We start from the raw sequence: 23,949 nt of genomic DNA on the forward strand, positions 1-23,949 counted from the left end.
CTTCCCTGTTGCCATTAACAAAAGATAAAAATCAGTGCATGCTGCGAACTCTGGTACAACCTAAAATAAATGTGAATATAGTGGGAAAAATTTGGGAGCTAGAGGTTTTGTAAATATGGCAGCAAAGATTTGCTTCATCAATGGCGCACATGTTTCCTTCAAATTCACTTGATTATGTTCTTGAATAGACGCTGTCGCCGCGTACCCCAATTTAATTGGTCATTTGTTGCTGACGTTGGCTGCTGCCGCTATACCATTGGCTTCTACCTGCTACTGACACTCGCAGGCCTGCTCACACGGTAATTCCGAACACTGTGCTGAGTGTTTGCACCTTGTACCCTGCCTTGTACCCGTTTTTGCGTTGGTTTTGCTCTGAATCTCGATCAGTTCTCTATATACCGTGTCTCGATCTTTACATAGCTTGGTGAGTAGAGGTTGTGCGATTATTATTATAGCTTTAGAGACAGATTACAAAGCTTACGTCCAAATAAATTGGGAAATGTGGCCTCATCCAGTTCGCTCAACATGTTCTTGAAACATTGATTTAAGTGATCGTAAAAGGGCCAAGAGTCTTTCCCCAGCTTTTTGCTTAAACTCATTTCTTGACAATCACCTTGGCTGGTAGGGACAATGAACTTGTAGGGCATGACTTTGGGCCATGCGATGTTAACTTTGACTCTGAAGTCAGAGTTGGTAAGATTTTGGTAATTCAAGCTCTGAGCAGAACTGTTAACTCTGATTGACTCTGACTCTGCTTTGACTCTGACTCTGCGGCCCTTCCACAAACAGTTCAATTATTCACTATGTTGGTGCAGTGTGTTATCAGCATACTTTTTCATGCTGAAAGGGAAAATAAGTTTTATCATTATTCACTGATATCCCACATTGACATTCTTTTGCACTATTGTTTCAGGGTGACCCCATTTGTCTGTGCTGCGAGAATCGGCAACTGCCTCTACAATGTCAACTAACGCCATAAAAATGAAGCTGATGGAGCTCTCTGGCAGTGCAGAGTCGCACAAGGAGCTGGTGACCAGGTGAGCGTAGCTGATGGATGGTTCAGTATGCCTTCTTTGGAATGGTTGAATAGGTGGCTGTGGGCCTGGGTGCCCAGCTAAGCAGTGTTTGTTGCGAATGACACCATGGACCAGCGTTGGAATTGTGGTCTCTTTCTGGTCCCAGCGTTTTATTATCTGGATGGGCTAACCCCGTCCACTGTCCAGTGCTTAGGCTTTCGTCTTTAGCTTTTCGGGACCCACTCGGAGCTACGGCTGTTTTTGCCGAGATGTAAAGTTAATAGTCACATGAAGCATATTTAGGGCTAGCCAAACCAGCCTAGTCCAGAGTTATTGTCAATTGTATGCATGTAATTGACAGAAAAGGACTTAATAGAATCGATTTATTTCGAATTCGTATATTCAGAGGCCCTAACTAAGCACCGTGTGACTACCAATTTTGCATCTCGCCTGGAGCGAGCCTCGAAAACAGCCGCGGCCCTGAGCGGGTCCCGAAAGACTAAATGCTGGACAGGGCTAACCCACCCGGAAAGTAAGGTGCCGGGAGCAGAAAGAGATCACAATTCCAACGCTGCCACGGACCCACCACCCGACGTCGCCCGAGCTCGGTTCACTGGTGATAATTTAATCCAATGTTAACCATACGACGGATAGATGGTGGCACATTTTTAATGCTAACTTTGTGTAGAAAGAGCTGTTTAGGCAGTTTGTATTTCGTTGTGCCATTATTTGTCAAGATCATGGTCCTGACTCGATCGACCGACTTACATCCGACTTGTTGCCATCCGACTTACACCATCTCCCCGTCCCTGTCATGGTCAGGTACTCGTCCCTGCTTGACGCCATTTTCGCCTGCGCTGAGCCCGAGATGCTGGAGGGGGTGCGTCTGTTCGTCCGTCACGTGGTGAACGAAAACGTCAGCCTGGTGATATCGCGTCAGCTGCTGAGCGAGCTGTCCTCGCACCTGCTCCGTCTGCCGGACAACACGGCCCAGCAGGTGGCGCTGTTTGTCCTGGAGACGGTCCAGCCGCGCGCCATCTCCTTCGAGGAACAGGTGGGAATGGTGGTTTGATGCTAGTGGAGCGGTTGAGAATGGCGGTTGATCGTTTAGCGCGTTTGAACAGGTAAGAGCGGTTAGTGCAGTGTTTTTGAACCGGGCGAAAACGGTGGTGTAGCTTTTGTTCCCTGTGTTACGGGAGAGATCGGTAGTGCACGGTATTATCGTGTTACAAGTCAGACTGGTAGTGTATTGCCAAAGGGACATGTGATGGTAGTTTCTTTTTTATGCAACTGTTAAGACCAGCTGTTCAAACAACTGATAAGTGGGCTCGCTCAGCATTTCAGCGCAATGGCCTGCTGACTCGGCTTGAATAGCTGCGTCTCTCTTACACGTCTACTAATTACCACATGCGCTGTTTCCTCTCGAGTTAGCCATGACCGGTCAGCACTTGCTATGATCTGTCAGCACCTAACCACCCGTGCCGTGTCCGCCCTCAGCTGGCCATGATCCGTCAGCACCTGGCCGGCGTGTACGAGCGCCAGCAGCGGTGGCGCGAGGCGGCCAAGGTGCTGACCGCCATCCCACTGGAGACGGGTCAGAAGCAGTACTCGGCAGAGTACCGGCTGCAGACGTACGTCAAAATCGCCCGATTGTGTCTGGAGGAGGACGACCCGGACACGGCCGAGACCTACATCACACGCGCCGGGGTGCTCGTGGTGAGTAGACTGGTACTGGTACCACCCAGAGACGTACATCACACGCGCCGGGGTACTCGTGGTGAGTACACTGGTACTGGTACACCGGTACACTGGTACTTGTACCACCCAGAGACGTACATCACACGCGCCGGGGTGCTCGTGGTGAGTACATACACTGGTACTTGTACGAGTACACTGGTACTGCTACCACCCAGAGACGTACATCACACGCGCCGGGGTACTCGTGGTGAGTATGTACATTGGTACTAGTACGGGTACACTGGAACTGCTACCACCCAGAGACGTACATCACACGCGTCGGGGTACTGGTGGTGAGTACACTGGTACTCGCGGTGAGTATACCCGGCACCCGGTACTGGTAAAAGAACCGCTGAGAGGCGTGCATCTTCCCCGCTGTTGTTCTTGTGATATTATCAAGGGCTGATTTACTTAAAGGGACCCTCCCACCTTAACATTAGTTTTGAGTTGAGATAGCCAAGTTTGCGGCCAGGCTCAGAAACCACCATTTATCCTGGTCGCAACCCCCGCAGCTTTATGGTGTTCAAGAAATTTCTTCCCTTTACTTGCAGGGTGGGACCAGCGTGGTCCCTATCTCTTAACCATTACGGGAATCTGATGACGTCATCAGGCTTTCGAACGTCCGTTAAATGTTTGACTAAAACGTTTTGTAGCACGCGGTGGTATACGCTGCTTTGCGCGCAACAAATGCCGCACTTTCAAATAAAGTCGCTAGGAACAGCGGAGATCCCAAAAAGTAAACAAAAGTAAAAGTCTAATATCTTGAAAACCGGTGAATATTTTTCGATGAAATTTGGTAGATATTCGTTTTTGCTCTTTCTGAACCGAGCGACATCACTTTCATGCCAATTCATTAACTTTTTTGAAGGTGGGAGGGTCCCTTTAACAAGTTATCATCAAGTTAAAACGATAAGTTAAATTTAAAATGAGTTAAAGGCCGTCCTTTTCTATGCTTCCTGGTTAAATTTGGGTGATTTTGTTAGCCTTGCCCAATACGAGCTAACTCCTCACTCATGCATACACGTTATCAGTGGAATCGACCGGTCCAGTTCGTCCTGCCCGTCCGGCCACTGACCGCCGCCCGTACCTGCGATGTCCGGCAGGGAGCCAGTAAGGACCACGAGCTGCTCGTCCACCACAAGGTGTGCCACGCCCGGGTGCTCGACTACCGGCGCAAGTTTCTGGAGGCGGCCCAGCGCTACATTGACCTCTCGTACATCCCAGAGGTGGAGTCGGGCGAGCGGCTGCGGGCGCTCTCCAACGCCATCATATGCACCATCCTGGCCTCGGCCGGCCGGTCCCGCTCCAAAAAACTGGCCACACTGTTCAAGGTAGGCGTTGGTTTAGGATTTATGGAAACTGGTTCAGTATGGTGCCTTGGTTAGCACGGACACCGACTTGACTTCTGTGTACTCGATGATTTTGTTCGTACAAGTATGTATTGCTTTTGCATTACCTAATCACTCAGCACTAGCGGTGCAGTGAGCTCCGCCCGCAGCCGAAGAGCCTATTCTTTTGTATATACACCCAGAACGAGCCACCCACGGACCGTCCTCTGTCGTACTCCCAAGACGAGCCGTCTATAACTGACGGCCCTGTGTCGAAGTGCCCACTGACAGCCATCTGTCGTACTATCAGCTGTCCGTCTGCTAACGGCCCTGTGTCGTACTGCCCACTAATAGGCAATAGCCCAGTCGTATGATCACTGATCAGTTGTCTGTCTACTGACGGCTGCCCGCCCCGGTGTCGTACTGCCCACTGACAGCCATGTGTCGTACGATGCTCTGTCTACTGACGGCCCTGTGTCGTACTGAAAGTCCTCTGTGTCACTCGCAGGATGAGCGGTGCCAGTCGCTGCCCGTGTTCACAATCCTGGAGAAGATGTACCTGGACCGCATCATCCGCAAACCGGAGCTGAAGGAGCTGGAAGCGCTGCTGCAGGAGCACCAGAAGGCCACCACGGCCGACGGCTCGACGCTGCTCGACCGCGCCGTGGTCGAGCACAACATCCTCTCTGCCTCAAAAATCTACAGCAACATCTCCTTAGAGTCGCTGGCCGCCCTGCTTGAAGTATCGCCGCGCCGAGCTGAGAAGGTGGCCGCTCAGATGCTCTCCGAGGAACGGATGGCCGGGCGGATCGATCAGATTGACGGCGTACTTCACTTTCAGCCGGGCGAGCTGGGTGACTGGGACGCCCAGATTCAGGGTCTGTGTGGCCAGGTGAACAGCCTCCTGGAGAAGATAGCGGCGGTCAGTCCCGAGTGGACGGCTCAGGCGGCGGAGCAGGTTAATTGAGGGAAGGCCCTGATTGGCAGCGAAGGAGCGACTGTCTTCTCGATATGGACTAAACTGAGAGACGGTGATGTGTGGCGGGCGGACTCAGCTCTGCTGTGCTCGACTTGGACGGCTGTATGGTCTCAATGTGGTGAGATCTGTGTTGGTCGGAATCGGCCACTCTTTATTCTGCTGTAGCCGAGTCACTGTGAAATATAGCGGTGAACGTAGCGGTGGAAAGCTGTTCCAGCCTGCACGGCCGGTGGGGGAAGCCAACGGGCGGCAGTGACCGCAGTGACAGATCTATAAGGACCGCAGTGACCGCCCTGCTTGACCGCAGTGAGCGCAGTGAAAGGGCGGCGAGGGGTGCCGCCGACGCGACTGGCAAACATGAGACACAGTAAATGTACGTATACATGTTCCAATACATGAATGTTGATGCTTGTGAGGCGTTCTCTTTCATACATGTGTTTATGTTTTCTTTCGGAGGCAAATTATTGACAATAGCAGTAGACGGCTAAATGCCTAACTACACAAAATAGTGATAGCACAGCTAATCCAGTGTCGTCTATTCAACTTTACGAACCTATTGTTGCGTCTATGCTTGTGCTGATAGATCCATTGTGGCCATAAGACATAGCCGAAACAATAGGTACCAGGTCACGGGCGCCAAAGTTTGCTAGAGCTTCATCGCTAGCATTAAATGCATATTCGTGTTCGCTGGATTCGGTCATGGACGATCATAGACCGCTATATCTCGGTGAATTCTCTGAAACGTTTACACAGAATCGTACCCGGTGACCCTGGCGAGCCATCAGCGGAACTGGCGTTGACCTGCGACGATTCACGATGTCTGAGAGAGCAGCGGTCTACGCCAGCCTTACCGTAGGTGGCGAAATCAGATCGGGCAGGTCATGTCTGCAACAGGCTAGGCTAGACAAATCGACTGCTGATCAGTATAAACGCTCTGCTCCGGGGCCATGGCGCAATTCGTGAGACGTGTGGCGTGTTTCTGCCCACGCGTCACGTGCTTTCACTGACGCCAGGAAGGTCTGCCGACCCCACCTTTGTATCGAACTGTATGGGAGGCTCACGACCGATTGTTGGGTGGGATTGGGGCACCCACGTTATTCGCACACGGTCACAGACAATGCGTGGATTGTGCAATGTGCAATTTGCAGGCTTTTAGCGGTCTAACTATTTTATTTCTTGTTGCTGTACCATTTTCACCATCGACAACACAACGGTCAGTGGTGAATAGCGAATATACCCGACAGTCCAAATAGCAAGTACCCGCGCGTGAATGAATGAATGAATCAATGAATGGTTATTTCCCCGTGACCCGTGCCGCGGTTGTACTGTCGCAGACATGCGCACTGCCCTTCCTGGCCCTGCAGTAGGAGTGAAACCATGTAGGTTAGAGAAACATGCGGCACCGGAAATCGAACCGTTTTTCCATAATACTGCCCGACCTAGGGCTACATTAGACTATTAGGTTTTGAGGACAGAGGTTCTTTGAAGTTGTGGGATTTTGAGGGCTTTTATTGGCTGCATTCAAGGCTATCTACAATTGTGTTGGAACTGAAGTCAGTGAAATTCATAACGGTTTGTCGGCACTGTTTTAAACGGTTTTGCCGCAAAGAAAATGTTTCGCTTAATTCGAGAAATATCCGTCCGTCTGTCTCTGTGCGTGTGTGTAAGCGACGGTGATAAGTTCAAGGTGTCTGTCTCGCACACACACATACGCGTCGGGGCGAGACGGAGATTACCAGAAAGGTGTAATAAAGCCGGATGGTGCGGGCCATTAATCAGGATATAGTCTCGCGGCGCACCGGGCCCAGTCTGACCTCCGCGCCATCACACCAGCCTGGGAACGGCAGTCGCCGGGACTGAGCCGCTCCAGGCCGGGACGAGCACAAAAAGGCGGCGAGGATTAGCCGCGCCTCTGACCTGTGAGAAGGCTGTGAACGACTGGGATAGCGCCGGGCGACAGAGCGAGCCCGCCACTCCCACACGGGGGACTCGGCTCGGACTACTGGCTAGTGAACTACTGGCAGGCAAACCGGGTCCGAATATCTTAGCTTGAATCGACTGTCTCGCCGTAACCGTCTACCTAGCCGTTTTGTAGGTAATTGCAGTAGGTTAGGTTAGGTTTATTATGTGTCTATATTTCATCATGCATTTTCGCAGCATTTTAATCGACTAGGAATTGCAGCCCCGACAGGATATCTTTCGGTGTGCAGAAATGGATGAATTTTATATCCTGATATATCGATGAGCTTTGTATCTCGAGTTTTATATCTCGATAATGAGACGTTAAAGAAAGAGGGCTGGAGAGCGAGCGAGAGAGAGAGAGAGAGAGAGAGAGAGAGAGAGAGAGAGAGAGAGAGAGAGAGAGAGAGAGAGAGAGAGAGAGAGAGAGAGGAGGGACAGGAGTTGAGAGAGATATGAGAAAAAGTGAGAGATAGTAGGTAATTTTACTGCATCCGCAGGAATGAATTTTCTCAACAGCCCGTCTCCCGGTGAAAAACAGCTCCGAGAATATTATTATGCCGGCAACGTTGTCGGATTTTTATTCGCTCGTTTAGCATCATGTATTCTGGCTATCTGGTTAATCTGGCAGTTGGTGGTGACGTGTATGAATTCGACCCTTTTAGCGTGTCAGATTTATGACGCATGCAAATGAAACAGCGGAAATTGAACAGTAAAATGTGTTTGTGTGAGTGTGTGCGAGAGAGCCGGGAGGAAGAGAGGGAGAAAGGGACGGGGAAAGAGGGAAAGGAACAGAAGGAGAGGGAGAGCGAGCGAGAGAGAGAGAGAGAGAGAGAGAGAGAGAGAGAGAGAGAGAAAGAGAGAGAGAGAGAGAGAGAGAGAGAGAGAGAGAGAGGAGGAGGAAGAGGAAGATATTGATAAATCAGCCGAGGATCCGTCGCATCATATCATTCGGCACCACCTCCATCTCCATCCACCGTCCCGGGCCGCCAACCGTATAGGCTAGTAATGCATTCCATCTTGGTCCACCCGTTTGCTCCGTCCCCATGAGGGTGGAGTGGGCGTGTGCCCATGCCACCCTCCACCCACCCATTCCGTCCACCCGTCCACTCTATCCCTAATTCGTCCATGCTCCGTCCCCCCGTCCGTCCGTCCCGCTCCGACCCCTACTCCGTCCACCGTCCGGCGTCCACCCGCCCTCCCCGTCCCCCTTCTGCTCCGCCGTCCGTCCCCTCCGGAAGGTGAGCAAAGATCAGGGCCTGTTTGTCGCCAATTTGTCGAGTCAATACCGTGTAGCCGCGATGGAATAAGCAAACACTGTGCCAACGGGCGACGGTCGTCCGCCGCCACTGACACCGGTAAACAACCCCGGGAACGGCCGGAGGAATGCAATCGAGGCATAGCAGAGGGTGGGGCTGAATGATATTGGATCAACAACGCAGAGCAGCGTATACTGACAATCGGCATGGGTTGTTCACTATTTAGTTGTGTTTTATGGTCTGGGCTGTGACTTGTGACCGGTATCGGAAATGCCCCCCTTTTTCACCACTGTCATATCCGTGGAGTTTTGGCGGCTGTACTGCGATTCGTCTTGGATGGTGTTTTTTGTTTGCATGTAGGTGAGAGTGGGGCAAAATAGTCACCCGGGGCAAAGCGGTCACCCATCACTTTAGCCCCCCATAGCTGGCATCAGCTCCAATTTATTTTTCCCTTTCGCCAATTATTTTTCCCTTTGCGGTCGCACGAATGAGTCAGACCGGAGTTTCCGACCCATCGCCATTGTTCTGCGATACACGGAAAAACAGTTTTTGCCAGGCTACTAATCATTTTTATCGGAGCTATCTTTTAACTATTTTAATGTCTTTTCCCACTAATAGTTGAACTGAAATATTTTTATCTCTGAAAGTATGCTCGGGGCAAAGCGGACGGGGCAAAGTGGCCAGCTCCGTATTAGCCATAAGTTGTTTCCATCTGGACAACAAAGGTTATTGATATAGAAATGTGTCTTCATGTATTCATCTTGGCGACTTTTCGGTTACGTGAGTTACCAAATAATGCAAATAAATGCTTTTACATGAATGTCTTTTCTTTGTTTACCGACAGGAAGATGGCAAATTAAATCCATCACATTGGCAAATTAAATATCCAACATCGTTTAAACATTGTCAACATCAAATACCGTAGTCGTACATGAGACAACTGTTCTGTTTCTCATTCTCATATCGGAACTTTAGAAGTCGGCGGTGGCCGCTTTGCCCCATGGTATGGGGCAAAGTGACCAGCATGCACTATAGATTTAAATTTAATCAATACCTATCTCCCATATGTGAACGCCTTTGGAAGTGAATCGCATTTGAAATAAAAGACAATTAAATAGGATGAATGGTGTGAAGTGCTTTAGCGAGGAACATAGCGAGAATAAATAGGTACATGAAGAATCATTGACCTTTGTTTTTACATTTTCGAGGAAAAGGTTAATGATTCTTCACGTATTTTTTTCACAATTAAATAGGGCTCACATTGGCATAGCAAGGATCTTCCCAAGTTTACAAATTAAGCGTCGGCATCGTAAGAAGCGTTGGGGTGGCCACTTTGCCCCAATCTCCCCTACAGGTCCCCTTTAGGTCGCTTTGGTCGCTTCTACCGACCAGCACCTCAATAAACGCAGACTGGATACTTAAACGCCAGAACCAGTTACTTGCCCTCTGTGCCTTCTTGTCCTCGCAACTCTCATCTGCATGCCCATTGTCCGTCTTCGCGAACATCAACCCTGTAGGTACCTATGCATCCATATTTCTTTGAAAGGTTTCGAAGAACATAGCCAGATAAAATATCTGGCTTCGCTTCTCAACAAAATACATTTTTTTTTCTTTTTTTAATTTAGCTCGAATGTTTGAATGGACGGATTGACAGAGCCGGAGTCCACGCTAAGCAGAGCTTGTTGCGCAGACCCCGACCCCTACCGTCCGATCGCGCAATTCCGGGTAACGGGAGAATTTAGATGCCAAAGTTTAACGTGCCCTTCAAAGCCGGACACGGCCTGTCCCACTCAACTGACTTCAACTGGCTGCGGCTGCTCCCACCAACCGCAGACCATCCCCGTCAGGAGTCTCATATATCGAGCGCCGGAGCGTCTCGAACCCGGGCTCTCACTACCGGGAGTCCGATGCTCTACCAACTGAGCTACGGGACAGGCCTAGGCATCTTTTCAAGCTCATTTTGCTCCATAAAAACTTTGGTCCCAATAAAGGTCTGAATCCTGGTCTGAATGACATTAACGATTAACCATTGAACTTTCAACTTACCACTGGTTTTTTTGACAACTATCTAAATCAAAATGTCCCTTGCAATTGCAGTGAAATTATGGGGAACGTGTTTTTTATGACTTATGTATAATGATTAACGAACATAACGCTAAATTTAGGCACATTAACGTCTTTCATTTCCACCTGGATGCTTAATTTCTTTTACAGACGAACCAATAGATACGCTGGTACTCAAATTCCATCGCGACTAAACCGATGTAAGGAAAGGTATAAACGGTGCGGGGCCAAAAGCGTCATTTCGGCGGCACTATCAAAGAGCAGTTGAGGATACCGTCGAGGAGATCGACACCGGTCGATATATGTATGTGTAGGGGCCAACAGTACGCTAAATAAAAGACTAGCCGCCTTTGACCTCCGCCACGGGTTCGTCCAGGCCAGGTCGGCACCTCGCCGGCCCTCAGCCCCGCCGCCGCCGGCCGACGCCCAGCGCGCACGTAAATCTCCACCAATCTGCGCATTATGGCGGCGCCGCTGCATTAATTAGTATCGTAAAACACCCTGCGCCTCACAGCGCCCACTTTGGGCGCACTCTAGATTGAGATAGTTTCGTTTTACAAGACCGGCCTTTCAGACCACAAGAGACTCTCGCCGATCAGTGCCGGTCGCTGATTGGCCGGGCGCCGTCCAGGCTCCGCCCCCCGTCTGTATGGCAGCCACTTGGCGAGCTTACTCCGCCCTCTCGGCGGCCCTCCAACGCTCTCCAGGCTGAGAGGGGGCCGGCCGGCGGCGCCCTGAGAGGCCCTGTTGTGTTTCGAAAGGGTGCCCCTGCGAAGCCGAGTGCGGGTCGAGTGGCTCCCACCCCGGCCCGTGCCGCCAGCTGAGGCGCCGTGCACTGACGCGGATACGGCGATAGTTTAGCTGGCGTGTGTGTGGTGGTGACCTGCCGGTGACCGCAGCGGGAACGGAAACTTCACACCCGTCTGCCAGCTCCAGCGCGACTTTACACCGGTCAGTACCTACTCTTGGAAAATGAACGGCGACCCTGAATGGCTTGTTATCCCCAACAAGCTTACTTTGCGCCATATATTGACTCGTGTGAATTGTGATACGCATTGTCGGGTCCAGTCAATTACCTACTGAACGCTTTGGTGGAAATGCGTCATGCGTAGCGTCCTCCCCACAGACGCTTCCTTTATTTTCAAACCGTCTCGAATTTCGCTTTTGATTTTGATACCATTTCGTGCTTATTTGTTTAGTTAGATATCGCTAGTTTGCTTCATTTCTATTCGAAGGAAACAACATTTCGTATTGACTTCTGACACTGCGCTATATGCTACCTCGGGATCTGCCAGTGGTCATATGGATTGAAGCTAACCGTCTAAAGCTTCCCCGCCCGCTCGCGTCAGAAATTGGTGGACATATATTGTTTTCTGACGTATAACTGCGTGACAAAAATAAAACAATAGTTTATAGTTATCCGATGAAACCCGCTGTAGACTTATAGAAAGCGAAATTCGATGACGGTTTGTACTTCGAACTTCTTAGTAGACCCCTTCACCCCAAGAGCGTCCAATGCACTTATTTTGATGATGGATCCGGCAATGCTGGTATCCGACTAACGTGGCGAATAATTGTTATTTGTTATATTGCAGCAGCGTGTCCCCCTAACGCTTAAAAAGGACACATCTGGCAAGTTCCGTCTTCTTCGTAGTGTTACCTTATGGCACCGGGATAAACGAGGTTGGAAAAAGTGTAGTGCGACGCTGCGTTCACGACCCATGAGCATTGTGTAATGTGTATTCATAGGCACAGATTCACGTTAAATGGAAAGGAAGGACGTTGTGCAAGTACCTGCTGAAACTTCGGCAATAGCTCATTAATGCGCGGCGACTTACCTATGTGCCGTCTCCAAATATCCAGCATCGAATGGCTCTCTGTAGTAGCAGGTGGTCCTCTGCGCCTTTGATGGTTAGCTTGGCGGCTAGAGATGACTTTAATCGTCGGAAACGATCGTGCGAATCGAGAAATTTGATCTCGGAATGCCTGGGAAAATTTTGCTGTGGGAAGGAACCAAAATGTTTTGTTATTCTTAAGGGCTAATAAAGGGATTTTCTCTTGTTATCCAACGTCTCTAGTCACTAGTGAGCTTTTAATGCAGGTGTCTTTTATCATCAATTAGCTAATGCTGCCTATGTATACCTTTTTTGTGAAAAATCTAAGGCAGATAGGTATCCTTTACACTATATACTACACTATATACTGTTTACACTATATCCCGTTCAGGCTTTGCAGGAGGATAGGTAATTAGGTACATATTTATGCATCATTCATTCAACAGCAGATGCGTTGTAATAAACGATTCAGTTTGTCGTAATAAAGTCCCATGTTCAAATGAATCAGAGGGCTTATCCTGATGAATCGTCCATAAATGTTAGATGATGAAGGCGTGTGTTGACAAAGTCACAGCAGTGACTTATCGATCGTTTTTTTATAAACACCCCACCTCAGCTCGAACCAATTATTTGTACCTTCAGGAAAATGATTGCCTCGGTGCTAGTAGTCGACAAAGTGGAATGCGACTACAGATGTATTCCACCCCACTGGAAGCCCGCATGGCGATCCTACTGCGAATGTATGTCCTCCTCGGGCTTGTCGGGAGCGTCTGGAGCTGAATCTTGGGGTCAAAATAGAAAAAAGCATGAAGGCTAAGTTCAAAAAAGGGGAATAAGAAAGTGGATAACTTAAAAGAAACGTTTTCGCTCAATGCCCTCATGTCCTTGGCTTTGTCGTGCCAGAATCAGATAAACATTTTCAGAAAAAGTAGTGTCTTATCAGCTGGTACAGCACTGGCCCGAGCGTGTTGCGAAGCTCGGTAACTTGAGGTCCAAAACGTGTGCTTAATGTCGATTCTTTTTTATCATGACGTGTCAGGTTTGCACCGTCACGTGTCAGGTATGCTATGTACTATTTCAGGTTTGTTCTGTCTTGTGTCAGGTTCAGCGATCCCGTATCAGGTCTGCTATGTATGGTGTCAGCAGGTCTGTAATGTCCCATATTAGCCATTTTCACGACGGCCATCTGGACTCTGGTCCACGTTTGGTGACTATTTGGTGCAGATTAGGTACAGATTTGATCAAATTAGGTTCAGTGTGTCTCTTAGTAGCTATCAGCTAGGGTTGCACTAATTGCTTATATGCCTGCTTTGTCATATTATCAGAGAACATCATCGATTTAAACACCGAAATAAACTCATAAAATGAAGATATTTGCTGTAAAAGAGATTAGGTACAGATTTGGTCAATTTAGGTGCATTCGCCGGATAGCCCGTCGTGAAAACGGCTATTATGCCTGTATTTGCCTCAATGTGTCAGATCCGTACTAACCGGCCCCCTCAATCACCTGTGACAGGGCCGCGTCTGGTCGGAGCGGACCATGAAGATGGCGCTGGCTGGGGGCAAGGCGTCCCGGTTCTCTGTCCGAGACATCCTCAACCTCAGGGAGACGACCTGCGAGGAGCGCTCCACGTCACCCGCCGCGTGCGCCTCACACACAGGTCAGCTCCTACACTTGACTTGTGTGCATGCTGTCGCTACCTACATAGATTAAAGGGACCCTCCCACCTTAACATTAGATTTGAGTTGAGATAGCCAAAATGGGGTCCCTGGCTCACAATTACCGGTTTCGGCACTCACAACATCGAGAAATGCCTTAAATCGGAAATATTGAATTTCAAAATTGCAGCATTTTGATTCAGAGGGGCTAATGCTTAGGAATACCCCTCTGAATGTGTGACGTCAGCGCAAATATCTAACGATTTTAAAATGTTTGACTAAAACGTTTTGTAGCACGCGGTGGTATATGCTATTTGCGCGCAACATCTGCCGCAAACGCCGCACTTCTAAAATAAAGTCGCTAGAAACAGCGGAGATCCCAAAAAAGTAAACAAAAGTAAAAGTCTAATATCTTGAAAACCGGTGAATATTTTTCGGTGAAATTTGGTAGATATTCGTTTTCGCTCTTTCTGAACCGAGCGACATCACTTTCATGCCAATTCATAAACTTTTTTGAAGGTGGGAGGGTCCCTTTAATGATCGGCATTGACGTGCGTTATTACACAACTGATCCCGGCGTTCTATATACCTACTTACTATTATCTCCAAAATTTAGCCCCGTGGTCCGATGGTTAGATATGATTAATTCTAACTATCAGATTTAATTAGTTACCCTTAGTTTTATTAACAATAATGTCAAGATTCTGTTGAAAATTGACGATTGTATTTCCTCGCGAAGTTTAGAGTTTCAATAGGAGTGCATTGAAGTCAAATTAGGGTCACGTGCCACGTTTGTGCACCATGTCCATGTGTCTACCCACCCTGCCTTGGCAGCACTCCTGGGAACAACTTACCCAGCCTTTAGTCATTGCAAAAGTCAGTGATCATTTGCTAAAAGCACATTTGTCACTTGAAATCAATGTAATGCGGTGCAGCTAAAGGGGACGTCAATTTAATGAACGACATTTGCTGAAGATGGTTGGGTTTAGCCCTAAGTTATTGCCTAATGAACACGGTGTATTAGCGCAACTAATGACATTGAAGTGCCGCAATCGGCAGTGATATTTTGTGAACCCAGCCACCATACGGGCCCTGTATCCATTATCACAGCCATTCGGAAACCACATCTAGGACACTCTTGTGCACAATAACTTATTGCCGCCTTAATTGATGGCTGGGAGACACAGCCATTATCAAATTAAAGCCCCGGGGGCAGCACTCGTAAACTAGATTTGCGCCACTGATCGATCATCAAAATTAGCCCTACACCGCTCCGCTGACCCTCAATTAGAAGTAGGAAAAATATTGTGATTCAACATAATCTTGATACCTGAATGTAATAGAAAGTTGCTAAGTTGATTGACATTGTCATATTTTGTATATTATAGACTAATTAATTTATTTCGGTTTAACCTTATTATGAATTTGAAACATGATATGGAACCTAAATGAGTTTTTCAAGAACTTAGGGACTAAAAGGACTTAAATTTGGGGCTTACCGCATTAAAGCAACACGAAAATCGCCTTCATCTATGCGCCCCGACCTCTTGGCTCCCTAATGCTGCGGGCTTATCAGCGGCATGAAAGCTGCTAGTCAGCAGGATATCCGAGGGGCTGGACGGTAGGACCACTTAGCCTGAGCGGTCCAACCAACCCTGACAGAGCAGACCTCCGAGGGGTCGGACCATCCCCCGCAGGACAGCCCACCGAGGCCAGAGACTGACGAACCCTAGTCGGACAATTCACTAGGGGGGTCGAACAAACGTCCGACGGGACAGTTCACCGAGGGGTCAGTCCGCTGAGCGGTCGGCCAATCCACCGAGGGGTCAGTCCAGTGAGGGGTCAGTCTACCGCAGGTCAGTACACTACGCAGTCAGTCCACCGCGGGTCAGTCCACCGAGGGGTCAGTCCATCGAGGAGTCAGTTCAGTGAGGGGTCTGTCCACGGAGGGGTCAGTCCACCGAAGGAACAGTCCACCGCAGGTTCAGTCCACCGCGGGGTCAGTATACCCCGCGGGGTCAGTTCAACGCGGGTTCAGTCCACCGCGGGTTCAGTCCACCCCCGGGGACAGTCCGCTAAGCAGTCAGTCCACCCCGTGTCAGTCCACCCCGGGGTCAGTCCACCCTCGGGGACAGTCCGCTAAGCGGGCGGACGGCCGCGGCGCCCCATCACTCCGTCCATTAGCCGTACGCCACTAATGTGACGGCCCCTAATTGGCTCGGCCACCGGGCCGTGCCTGCCGTGGCCCTAATTGATCCATTGTGGCCCCCATCGGACCACCGCTGCACGGCCACACGATTTTATTAACACGTCATATCGAAACCACCCATAATATCGAAAAGACTCATTTATTTGGCGGCGGCACGCTGTCAAATGGCCTGTTTTGATCGGAGCCGCTCGCCGTTCCCATTTATGGGCGGCGACCGCGGCGCATTTAAGGCAAATTGAGAGTGGTGGCCGCTCTCACGGTGGCGGACGCGGCATTTTTCATGACTGGGCCAATTGCCCGATGACCATAAATTCGTGCCGATTACGCCAGAACGGAGATTTCCTGGACGGTCACGTGACTGCTGCGGCCGCGAGCGGTGGCGGTCACGTGACCGGGGGACGATTTGTGGCTGGGCGGGGTCGACCGGCACGATATAGGTCATCAGCCAGTGAGCACACGGCTTCATGGTGCATTGCGTCAGTGACCGCCGCTAGGCATACTCGGTATCGCCTGGAGGGCGAGCGGCCTGTTATTGCCTTCATTTTACCGCGCTCTTATAGGCTTTCGACGCCGTTTAGACCAAGCGACACGGGGAACATTGTTCAAATAACGACACGATGCCCGATTTGTGATTATCATTTTTTACGTTTTTTTTCTGAAAAAAATCGTGATAGGTAGGTAACAAGGCAACTTTGTATTTAATCGTGAATGGCCCAAGCTCGCTGTCAAATGATATCGCGGTATTTAGTCATTTTACCGCTCCAGCCCGTCGAAAGAAAAAAAAGCAAGCGAAAACCAATAAAAGGGAGACTGATCATTTTTCGATAAGTAGCGCTATAGATCCGTCCTTGCTCGTTTATGATTCTTAGGTGTTTGTTTAACCCGCAACTTGGACGTGACGTGCATCTTCACCTGCAGATTACACATGCTCCTCTGCTGGAGCGTTTTTCCCACGTCAAACAAATTGGGGCATTCCACGATAGATCGACCAAAGCCGTACACCCTCATATTTTATTTTTTGCTTAAAATTGGTCTAATGAGTTGAGATGGGCGGGGAAGCCAGCTGTGCCAAGGATTTCTTTCTTCGAACAGCGGTTTCCGAGATATAGCCTCAGGCAATTCCTGGAGGTCACGCTGCAACCCTATGTTTGGCGGCTTATAACTCAGAAACTATTGGTTTTCTATGGTAAAACTTTATATGGTTCAACTCTCAATCAACCAACAAACGTTTTAGCTATCTCGGATTTTCGATTTTTGAAAATTTTGATCACGTGACATCTTGACCTTTTTTTCGAAGAGTGACCTTGATATTTTCCCAACTGAAAGTCGCAATTATGTCTGATGACGATTAAAGCCTTATCAATGGTCATTCCTATGCGAAAATAAAAAAGTGGCTATCGCCCAGCGTTGACCTCAGGTCAGGTCATTTTTATGACCTGTCCATTATTACGAGCGGGAGGGACGCGAGATCTCGAGAATAAAGCAAGATAGCGTCAAGCGGTAAACGGTACAGGATTCACACGGATAAGGTCTACAATTTTTACGGAGGTCATTTTCAGGTCAGGTCAAAGATGACGTCACAGGGGTAAAAAGGAAGTCAAAATAGTTTTGGCTGTACCTTTTGATCTAATAAAGAAAGAGACGTGGAACAGGCATCATTGTGTTTGCTTTCGCCTAGCGCCAGTTCGTTTTGAATTTCAATACCGATGACCTAAGATGGTCAATTTCTTGACCACCCCATTATAAGTCAATTGGGGAAAAATCAGCTCCCTTGTTTTTACACTAAAACGCGTCGGAATTGCCTAATATACCATGAGTGACTTCATATACGACAAACTTTGACTACCTTGGGACCTTTTTTGCTCTTGGTCAACTGTGACGTTGCTCTTGGGCCATGTGACGTCATTAAAGGTCACCAAATGTTTTTTTTTGCTAATAACTCCTTACAGGTTTGAGATACAGCCGCGCGAATAGGCTCATCGTGTTCAGCTCGTCAAGGCCCATCGAATGATATACATGATGACCTTAAGGTCACGTGACCTAAGGTCAACTTTTGACCTTGACCTTTCGAGGTCAACATACACATGTTTCGATGCGGATCGACGAGAGGATCACGATGGTGCTATTAGTTTGTTCCTAGCTGGGATACTTTGAAAGTTATTCGAGAAAAACTTCATATATATGTAGTGCCGCCATTTAGACTTTCTTTTTACCCCTGTGACGTCATCTTTGACCTGACCTGAAAATGACCTGAGTAAAAATTGTAGACCTTATCCATGTGTACTTTGTGCCGTTTACCACTTGTCGCTATCTTGCTTTGTTCTCGAGATCTCGCTGTCGCTCCCGCTCGTAATAATGGGGAGGTCATAAAATGACCTGACCTGAGGTCAACGCAGGCCGAAAGCCACTTTTTTATTATCGCATATGAATGACAATTGATAAGGCTTTAATCGTCATCAGACAAAATTGCGACTTTCAGTTGGGATAATATCAAGGTCACTCTTCAAAAAAAGGTCAAGATGTCACGTGATCAAAATTTTCAAAAATCGAAAATCCGAGATAGCCAAAACGTTTGTTGGTTGATTGCGAGTTGAACCATATACAGTTTTTACCATAGAAAACCAATAGTTTCTGAGTTATAAGCCGCCAAATATAGGGTTGCAGTGTGACCTCTAGGAACTGCCCGAGGCTATATCTCGGAAACCGTTGTTCGCAGAAAAAAATCCTTGCCACAGCTGGGTTCCCCGCCCATCACAACCCATTAGACCAATTTTAAGCAAAAAATAAAATATGAGGGTGTAAATTTTATTTATTTTTGGTCGATCTATCGTGGAATGCTCCAATTGGTCTTTCCTCAGACGTCAGTTGAGTTGACACAGCCGCACAAAACATTAATAGGGAAAGTGTGTCAAGATTTAAAAGCGTACCCTATGAAGGATTACATCAATTACAACTTTGGGAATATTCAAGCACAATGTATGTACATATTTAGCGTCAGGTGCCTCTCTTGTTTGACTAAATCTCGCCGACCGTTTCCAGTCGAAATGAATAGCTATTGACCGTGAAAGCTACACAAAAGTCGACATTTCTGGTCGCCAACGGTCATTCATTTGCCCGTGGCGCGGGATTTACAGCAGGCGACACATGATACGTCAGTGTGCACTGCGCATATCGGCCCCGTGTCGCTGCCGCCGTTTGACAATCTGTGTCATTTGACTGCGTTTTGGGCTTAGTACGAACGGTCAGGATTGGGAAAGCGGCGGTCGTATTTACTAACTAATTATCGAATATCGTTATCCTTCACCCTCGCTGACTCCGCTGGCAACTATCCACCCTTCGACATGAGGGGAGAGGAGAAGATGGTTTATTCTACCGTACTTTGCCCTTTATTTCCTCCAACTTTATTCCCTTTATTTCCTCGAGCTTCTTGAAAATTGCGTGCGTGCTGCTGTCCACGAGCGGAGGGCTACGGATAGATACCCAAAATTGTAGCCCTAGTCATACATAAGTCAACTGGTACCAAAAACCTTACATTTGAATGTAAAAATGACTCAGTATCGTCTTGAAATAGATGTGTGTATTGTATGTGCAATATGCATACAATAAACATGCTTCAGAGTGACATGACACACTTCTTTTACACGGTTCATTTGCTTTCCAACTAAGCTTTTCAAATAGTCTCAAACTGTCACGGTACAACAGTTCACCATCAGAGCTTATCCGGCGTGAAATGCTCATTATGTTTGTTAAATGAAATGTCTGGAGGGATTTTCCCACCTACTAGCCTGGTGCTGGGGCTCAGTCCACGGATTAACGAAGGAGGCCACGGCACACCCGCGGTGGACACCATCTCGGAGGAGCTGAGGCAAGAGCAAACCGCGACATTTACAGTTCACCGTACCGCACATTAAAGAACTTATGATTTCATGTGTACATATGTATATGCGAACCACATGTGATCGCTGGTGCAATAACAGGAGCTTTCAGAAAGTTAATGCTGGGCGCTGGCTCTTGGGAAATTATTCCCGGCAGCATTTATTCCCCATGGTTTTTGAAAAGAAGTCTTTCACCGTTCCGTGCATCTATCCTCAGGATACTGAAATCCTTCTCCTCCACGCCGTAACCCACCTCCGGGCTGGACAGGCAACTTTATCTCATGCGGGCTGCTCCCTTGGAGCGGCACCGCTGCTCCCGAGGGAGCGCACCCCGTAGCCGGGTGCAGTGAGTACTTTGGGGCTGGGTGGCCTGTCCTCTGGATGGGCTCAGGCCCGGTGACTCACTAGGGTGCCTGCCCAGACCAATGTCTCCCCCTATATCCTATCATCCTCCCGGCTCTGAAATGGTCCCATTGGACCGAAAGGGCCTAACCCAACAAAACAAAACAAAAACAATGAAAAGAAGTCGTATGTTTCTGAGTGGACAAGCGTGGTACCGGTGACAGCTCGTTGCTTGCTTCGAATTTCCGTAGAGACGGCACTGCTCTAGACGGTCCCAAGGGCAGTCCGTTTCGGCTTTCGGACAGTCTCAGGCTGCCGGTGGTAGTCTGTGTTGGACGATTTTGGACTCCCGTTAGGTCTGTCGCTTTGGACAGCTCCAGACTACCTCTGTCAGCCAGGCGCCAGCCCTTCCGTGCCGATCGGAATTGGTCAGTGACGCTCACCTCTCCGTTCCAGGGGCGTCTGGCCACTGCGCGGCGCGGGACCACGAGTCGGAGAGACTCGAGTTCTCAGCTGCGGCCGACTGTTCCGACCGAGAGGAGCAGGACGGCAGCGAACTGGGCGCAGACGAGACGGCCGATGACGCCGGAGATGACGGACCTGATGACGGCGGCGGTGACGGCGGTGATGACGGCGGCGGTGAGGGACCCGACGGCACCCCTCTGCCGGCCAAGAAGCGGAAGCGCCGCGTGCTCTTCAGCAAGGCTCAGACGTATGAGCTGGAGCGCCGGTTTCGGCAGCAGCGCTACCTGTCCGCGCCCGAGCGGGAGCACCTGGCCAGCCTGATCCAGCTGACACCCACCCAGGTGAAGATCTGGTTCCAGAACCACCGCTACAAGACGAAGCGGGCGCACCAGGAGAAGGGTCTGAGCCTGCTGCCGCTGGGCTCGCCGCGCCGGGTTGCCGTGCCGGTGCTGGTCAGGGACGGCAAGCCGTGCCCGGCCGGTGCCGTGAAGCCCGACCCGGTGTTTCCGGTGCCGCTGGAGCTGCTGCCGTTCGCCGGCGTGCCCGTCTCGTCGGCGATGATGGCGCAGATGGGCGCGCTGCCCGCCTACGGCCACCCGCTGATGGCGCCGCGCTGGTGGTGACACACGGTGCACTGGTCCCAGCTGCTGGCCGCCGCTGGTCAGGGGGCGCGGGAGCCGCCGCAGTGAGGTCCGCCCAGCCGCAGTGAGGTCCGCCCAGCCGCAGTGAGGCCGCCGCCGGCCCCCGCCCGCCGCTGGTTTGTGATACGGAGACGCGGCAGACGCGGCTCCGCACCGGCCGGTGACTCTCGTTGTTGAACTCAGTCGAGACGAGTTTGTGAAATATTTATTACAGAGAACCCGGGCATTGGACACTGCACGTGCAAAGTGCCTTTGTCGAATTGTTTTATTGTCAACTGTGTCAACTAGTTTACTCGGAGGTATTTGCCCTGGTTCCTAGATGTTTCCATTAGTACAAATCTCATCAAACGCATTGGATGTGCCAGCGCCACGACATGATATTATAGTTAACCAAATCAGGCCACTTCAATGTCACGCCGGCTAGCCGCGTTTCGAATTCCCCGACGCTATCCGACGCGCGGGCATACCCAGCTTATCGTTCCACATTCCGATAGTTTAGTGAAAACCTGTGATGGTCCGGCGCCGATATGGCGTTAATCCGGCCGTTTCCGGGCCGGCTCGGTTCTGTTCGGGATGGATCTGAGCCGCTCAGAGCGATCTCCCCCGGCGGTTAATGTCCTGTCACAGCTCGTAGAGTCCTCTGAGCGGCACCGATCGGCCCGCCGGGAGGCCGGTGTCCGTCACAGTCACACTGTCTGGCAGATATTATTGAGAAGCGATGCTAGTCGATTACGGCCGTTGTGCGCCGGCCGCCGGGACGCGCCGGCCGCCGGGAGCCGCTGAAAGCCGCGCCGGCCCGGCCCGGCCCGGCCCGGCCCGGTAAGGCCGACCCGTGGAGGCAGCCAGTCTCTCCTGCTGCCGCCGCCGCCGCCGCCGCCGCTGGCTGAGACCTATGTGTGTAGATGGTACTTGGTGTGGACATGTGTATTTAATAAATCATTTGCGAGTGATGACAAATGTGTTTGTTGATTTTTTTTCCTATCCGTATCACGTCAGTACTGACAAGTTGTTATAGCCTAAATAGTGGTGCTGATTAAGCATGTAGAGCAAAACACATTAGGTAGTCCGAGATTTAACATTATCAATCACATTCCACAATGCACATTTGATACAAGTAGGAACCTAGCATTATCACGACGCTAACAAAATCATAATCCGCTAACGTAGTTCTCACTACCTGAGTCAGAAGTTCTAAATGCCAAATGCACCTTTGAATTTTATTGCTTGGTCAACACAAATCATGAGCGGAAACACACATCACTCCTATCAACCTTGTCTATTTCATTTTCTTTTCGATCTCGCTTAGAGATTAGATACTGATTATGCTAGCCGGCTTGATTTCGCATTTCAACAACATTTCATATGGATTATAAAAACGAAGCTCACTTTCGTTTGCAAAGGCATTCTAGCACTGGTTAGTAGTTACCAGTTAATGCTTCGCTTATGTCATGTCACCCTTTCTAGCATTTTTCCTTGAGACGTTTATCCGCTGCAAACACTATGGAAATATTGTTTCTTTGATAGTTGAGAAAAGTCTGGAGAAGTGGGTGATAACATTCGGCATTATTGCTTACTTTGGAACTTACTACGTCAAGATCTCTTTGATCCAGATAGATCAGAAGAATGACGGGGTGTTCGACGTGCCTCCGTTCTCCCTCTACCGTTTTCCCGTGATCTCTCCCATCCTATCGTCCATCCCGGCCTGTGCTGTCATTTCGCTCTCGTACTGTGATCTTCCCTACGCTAGTTGAAATCTCCACTGTCCTGTTGACCTCTTCTCTATCCAGTCGTCTTTCCCCGTGTGCCGATGTCACCCCTGTTCTGTGATGCGCCCACCCCCTGTTCTATGATCTCTCTCCCCCGTTCCCTTATGACATTTCCCTGCCCCGCGCGCTCCCGGGCGGCCCTGCCAAGGCGGGCGTGGCGACGCACGCCGCCCAAGAGTCGACGTTTCCTCCGGACAACCAGTCTCCCCAACGGAGAGCGACAGGCAACGACAATCAGCGAAATTACTCAGCGACGGCAATGAATTGGAAAATCCTGTGTCCGGCAGTCTAATAGATAAATAACGTAAATAAGGCCGCCGCTCAGTAAAAAGCCGGCCGTCTGTCCGGAACCGTCGCCGGCGGCGCGATGGCTCGGAAGGCGGTAAATTGCGGCCGAGCGACGGAGGCCCGTCAGCGGCGTCCGCCGCCGGCCCGAGCGCTATTCAGAGGAGCTCGGCTGAGGGACAGGCGCGTCCCGCCCGGAGACGGCCGAGCGACGGCACGGCACGGGACGGGACGGACGGGCCGCCGCGCCGGCAGAGGGAAGACGGCACGACAAATATTAAAACTGATATAAATCGGGGGCGCTGCCACGGCCGGACGGCTAGAGGGGACGGATGTCGGTAAAAGTCGACTGTTGTCTCTTTCCATGCAACACCCATAGATGCAATTCTAGAAAGTAAAGTCCACGATCTGATCCTCAACTGAGGATTGCTGTTACATCCAGAGGCAAATTGGCAATCAGACTGTATGGACCTTGGGCATGTCGATGACGGTAAGAATACTAAATCAGATAGACGACGAGTGAAGAGAAG

The 23,949-nt window shown here is 49.8% G+C and overlaps 2 protein-coding genes across 5 annotated transcripts; both read left to right on the forward strand.

The window, feature by feature from the left end:
* Positions 1-195: 195 nt before the first annotated feature.
* Positions 196-5,489, forward strand: LOC122391252 (COP9 signalosome complex subunit 4-like). Of its 4 annotated transcripts, XM_043384997.1 has the most exons (7): positions 332-424; positions 914-1,037; positions 1,839-2,070; positions 2,514-2,699; positions 2,929-2,961; positions 3,857-4,084; positions 4,590-5,489. In XM_043384997.1, the coding sequence occupies exons 2-7, from the start codon at positions 961-963 to the stop codon at positions 5,046-5,048; spliced, it is 1,215 nt and encodes a 404-aa protein (XP_043240932.1). In that variant the 5' UTR covers positions 332-424; positions 914-960; the 3' UTR covers positions 5,049-5,489. The 4 variants fall into 4 exon arrangements, with proteins under 4 accessions (XP_043240933.1, XP_043240934.1, XP_043240932.1 ...); XM_043384998.1 differs by lacking the exons at positions 332-424; positions 2,929-2,961 and adding an exon at positions 196-299 and having other exon boundaries at positions 2,514-2,732; XM_043384999.1 differs by lacking the exon at positions 2,929-2,961 and having other exon boundaries at positions 310-424; positions 2,514-2,732.
* A 5,601-nt stretch (positions 5,490-11,090) lies between these two features.
* On the forward strand, positions 11,091-22,319 carry LOC122391250 (homeobox protein Nkx-2.2-like). The gene is made up of 3 exons (XM_043384995.1): positions 11,091-11,293; positions 13,694-13,838; positions 20,719-22,319. Exons 2-3 carry the CDS (start codon positions 13,718-13,720, stop codon positions 21,348-21,350), a joined length of 753 nt encoding a protein of 250 aa, XP_043240930.1. The 5' UTR covers positions 11,091-11,293; positions 13,694-13,717; the 3' UTR covers positions 21,351-22,319.
* The last annotated feature ends 1,630 nt before the right edge of the window (positions 22,320-23,949 follow it).

The sequence above is a fragment of the Amphibalanus amphitrite genome, unplaced genomic scaffold (assembly GCF_019059575.1).
Source record: "Amphibalanus amphitrite isolate SeventyFive unplaced genomic scaffold, NRLGWU_Aamphi_draft 000427F_arrow, whole genome shotgun sequence".
Taxonomy (NCBI): Eukaryota; Metazoa; Arthropoda; class Thecostraca; order Balanomorpha; family Balanidae; genus Amphibalanus; species Amphibalanus amphitrite.

Coding starts and splice junctions, on each gene's coding strand:
- LOC122391252 (XM_043384998.1), top strand. CDS start 961: ATGTCAACTAACGCCATAAAAATGAAGCTGATGGAGCTCTCTGGCAGT. Junction 2,733..3,856: donor CACGCGCCGGGGTGCTCGTG/GTGAGTAGACTG, acceptor GATGTCCGGCAG/GGAGCCAGTAAGGACCACGA. Junction 4,085..4,589: donor AACTGGCCACACTGTTCAAG/GTAGGCGTTGGT, acceptor TGTCACTCGCAG/GATGAGCGGTGCCAGTCGCT.
- LOC122391250 (XM_043384995.1), top strand. CDS start 13,718: ATGAAGATGGCGCTGGCTGGGGGCAAGGCGTCCCGGTTCTCTGTCCGA. Junction 13,839..20,718: donor CGCGTGCGCCTCACACACAG/GTCAGCTCCTAC, acceptor TCTCCGTTCCAG/GGGCGTCTGGCCACTGCGCG.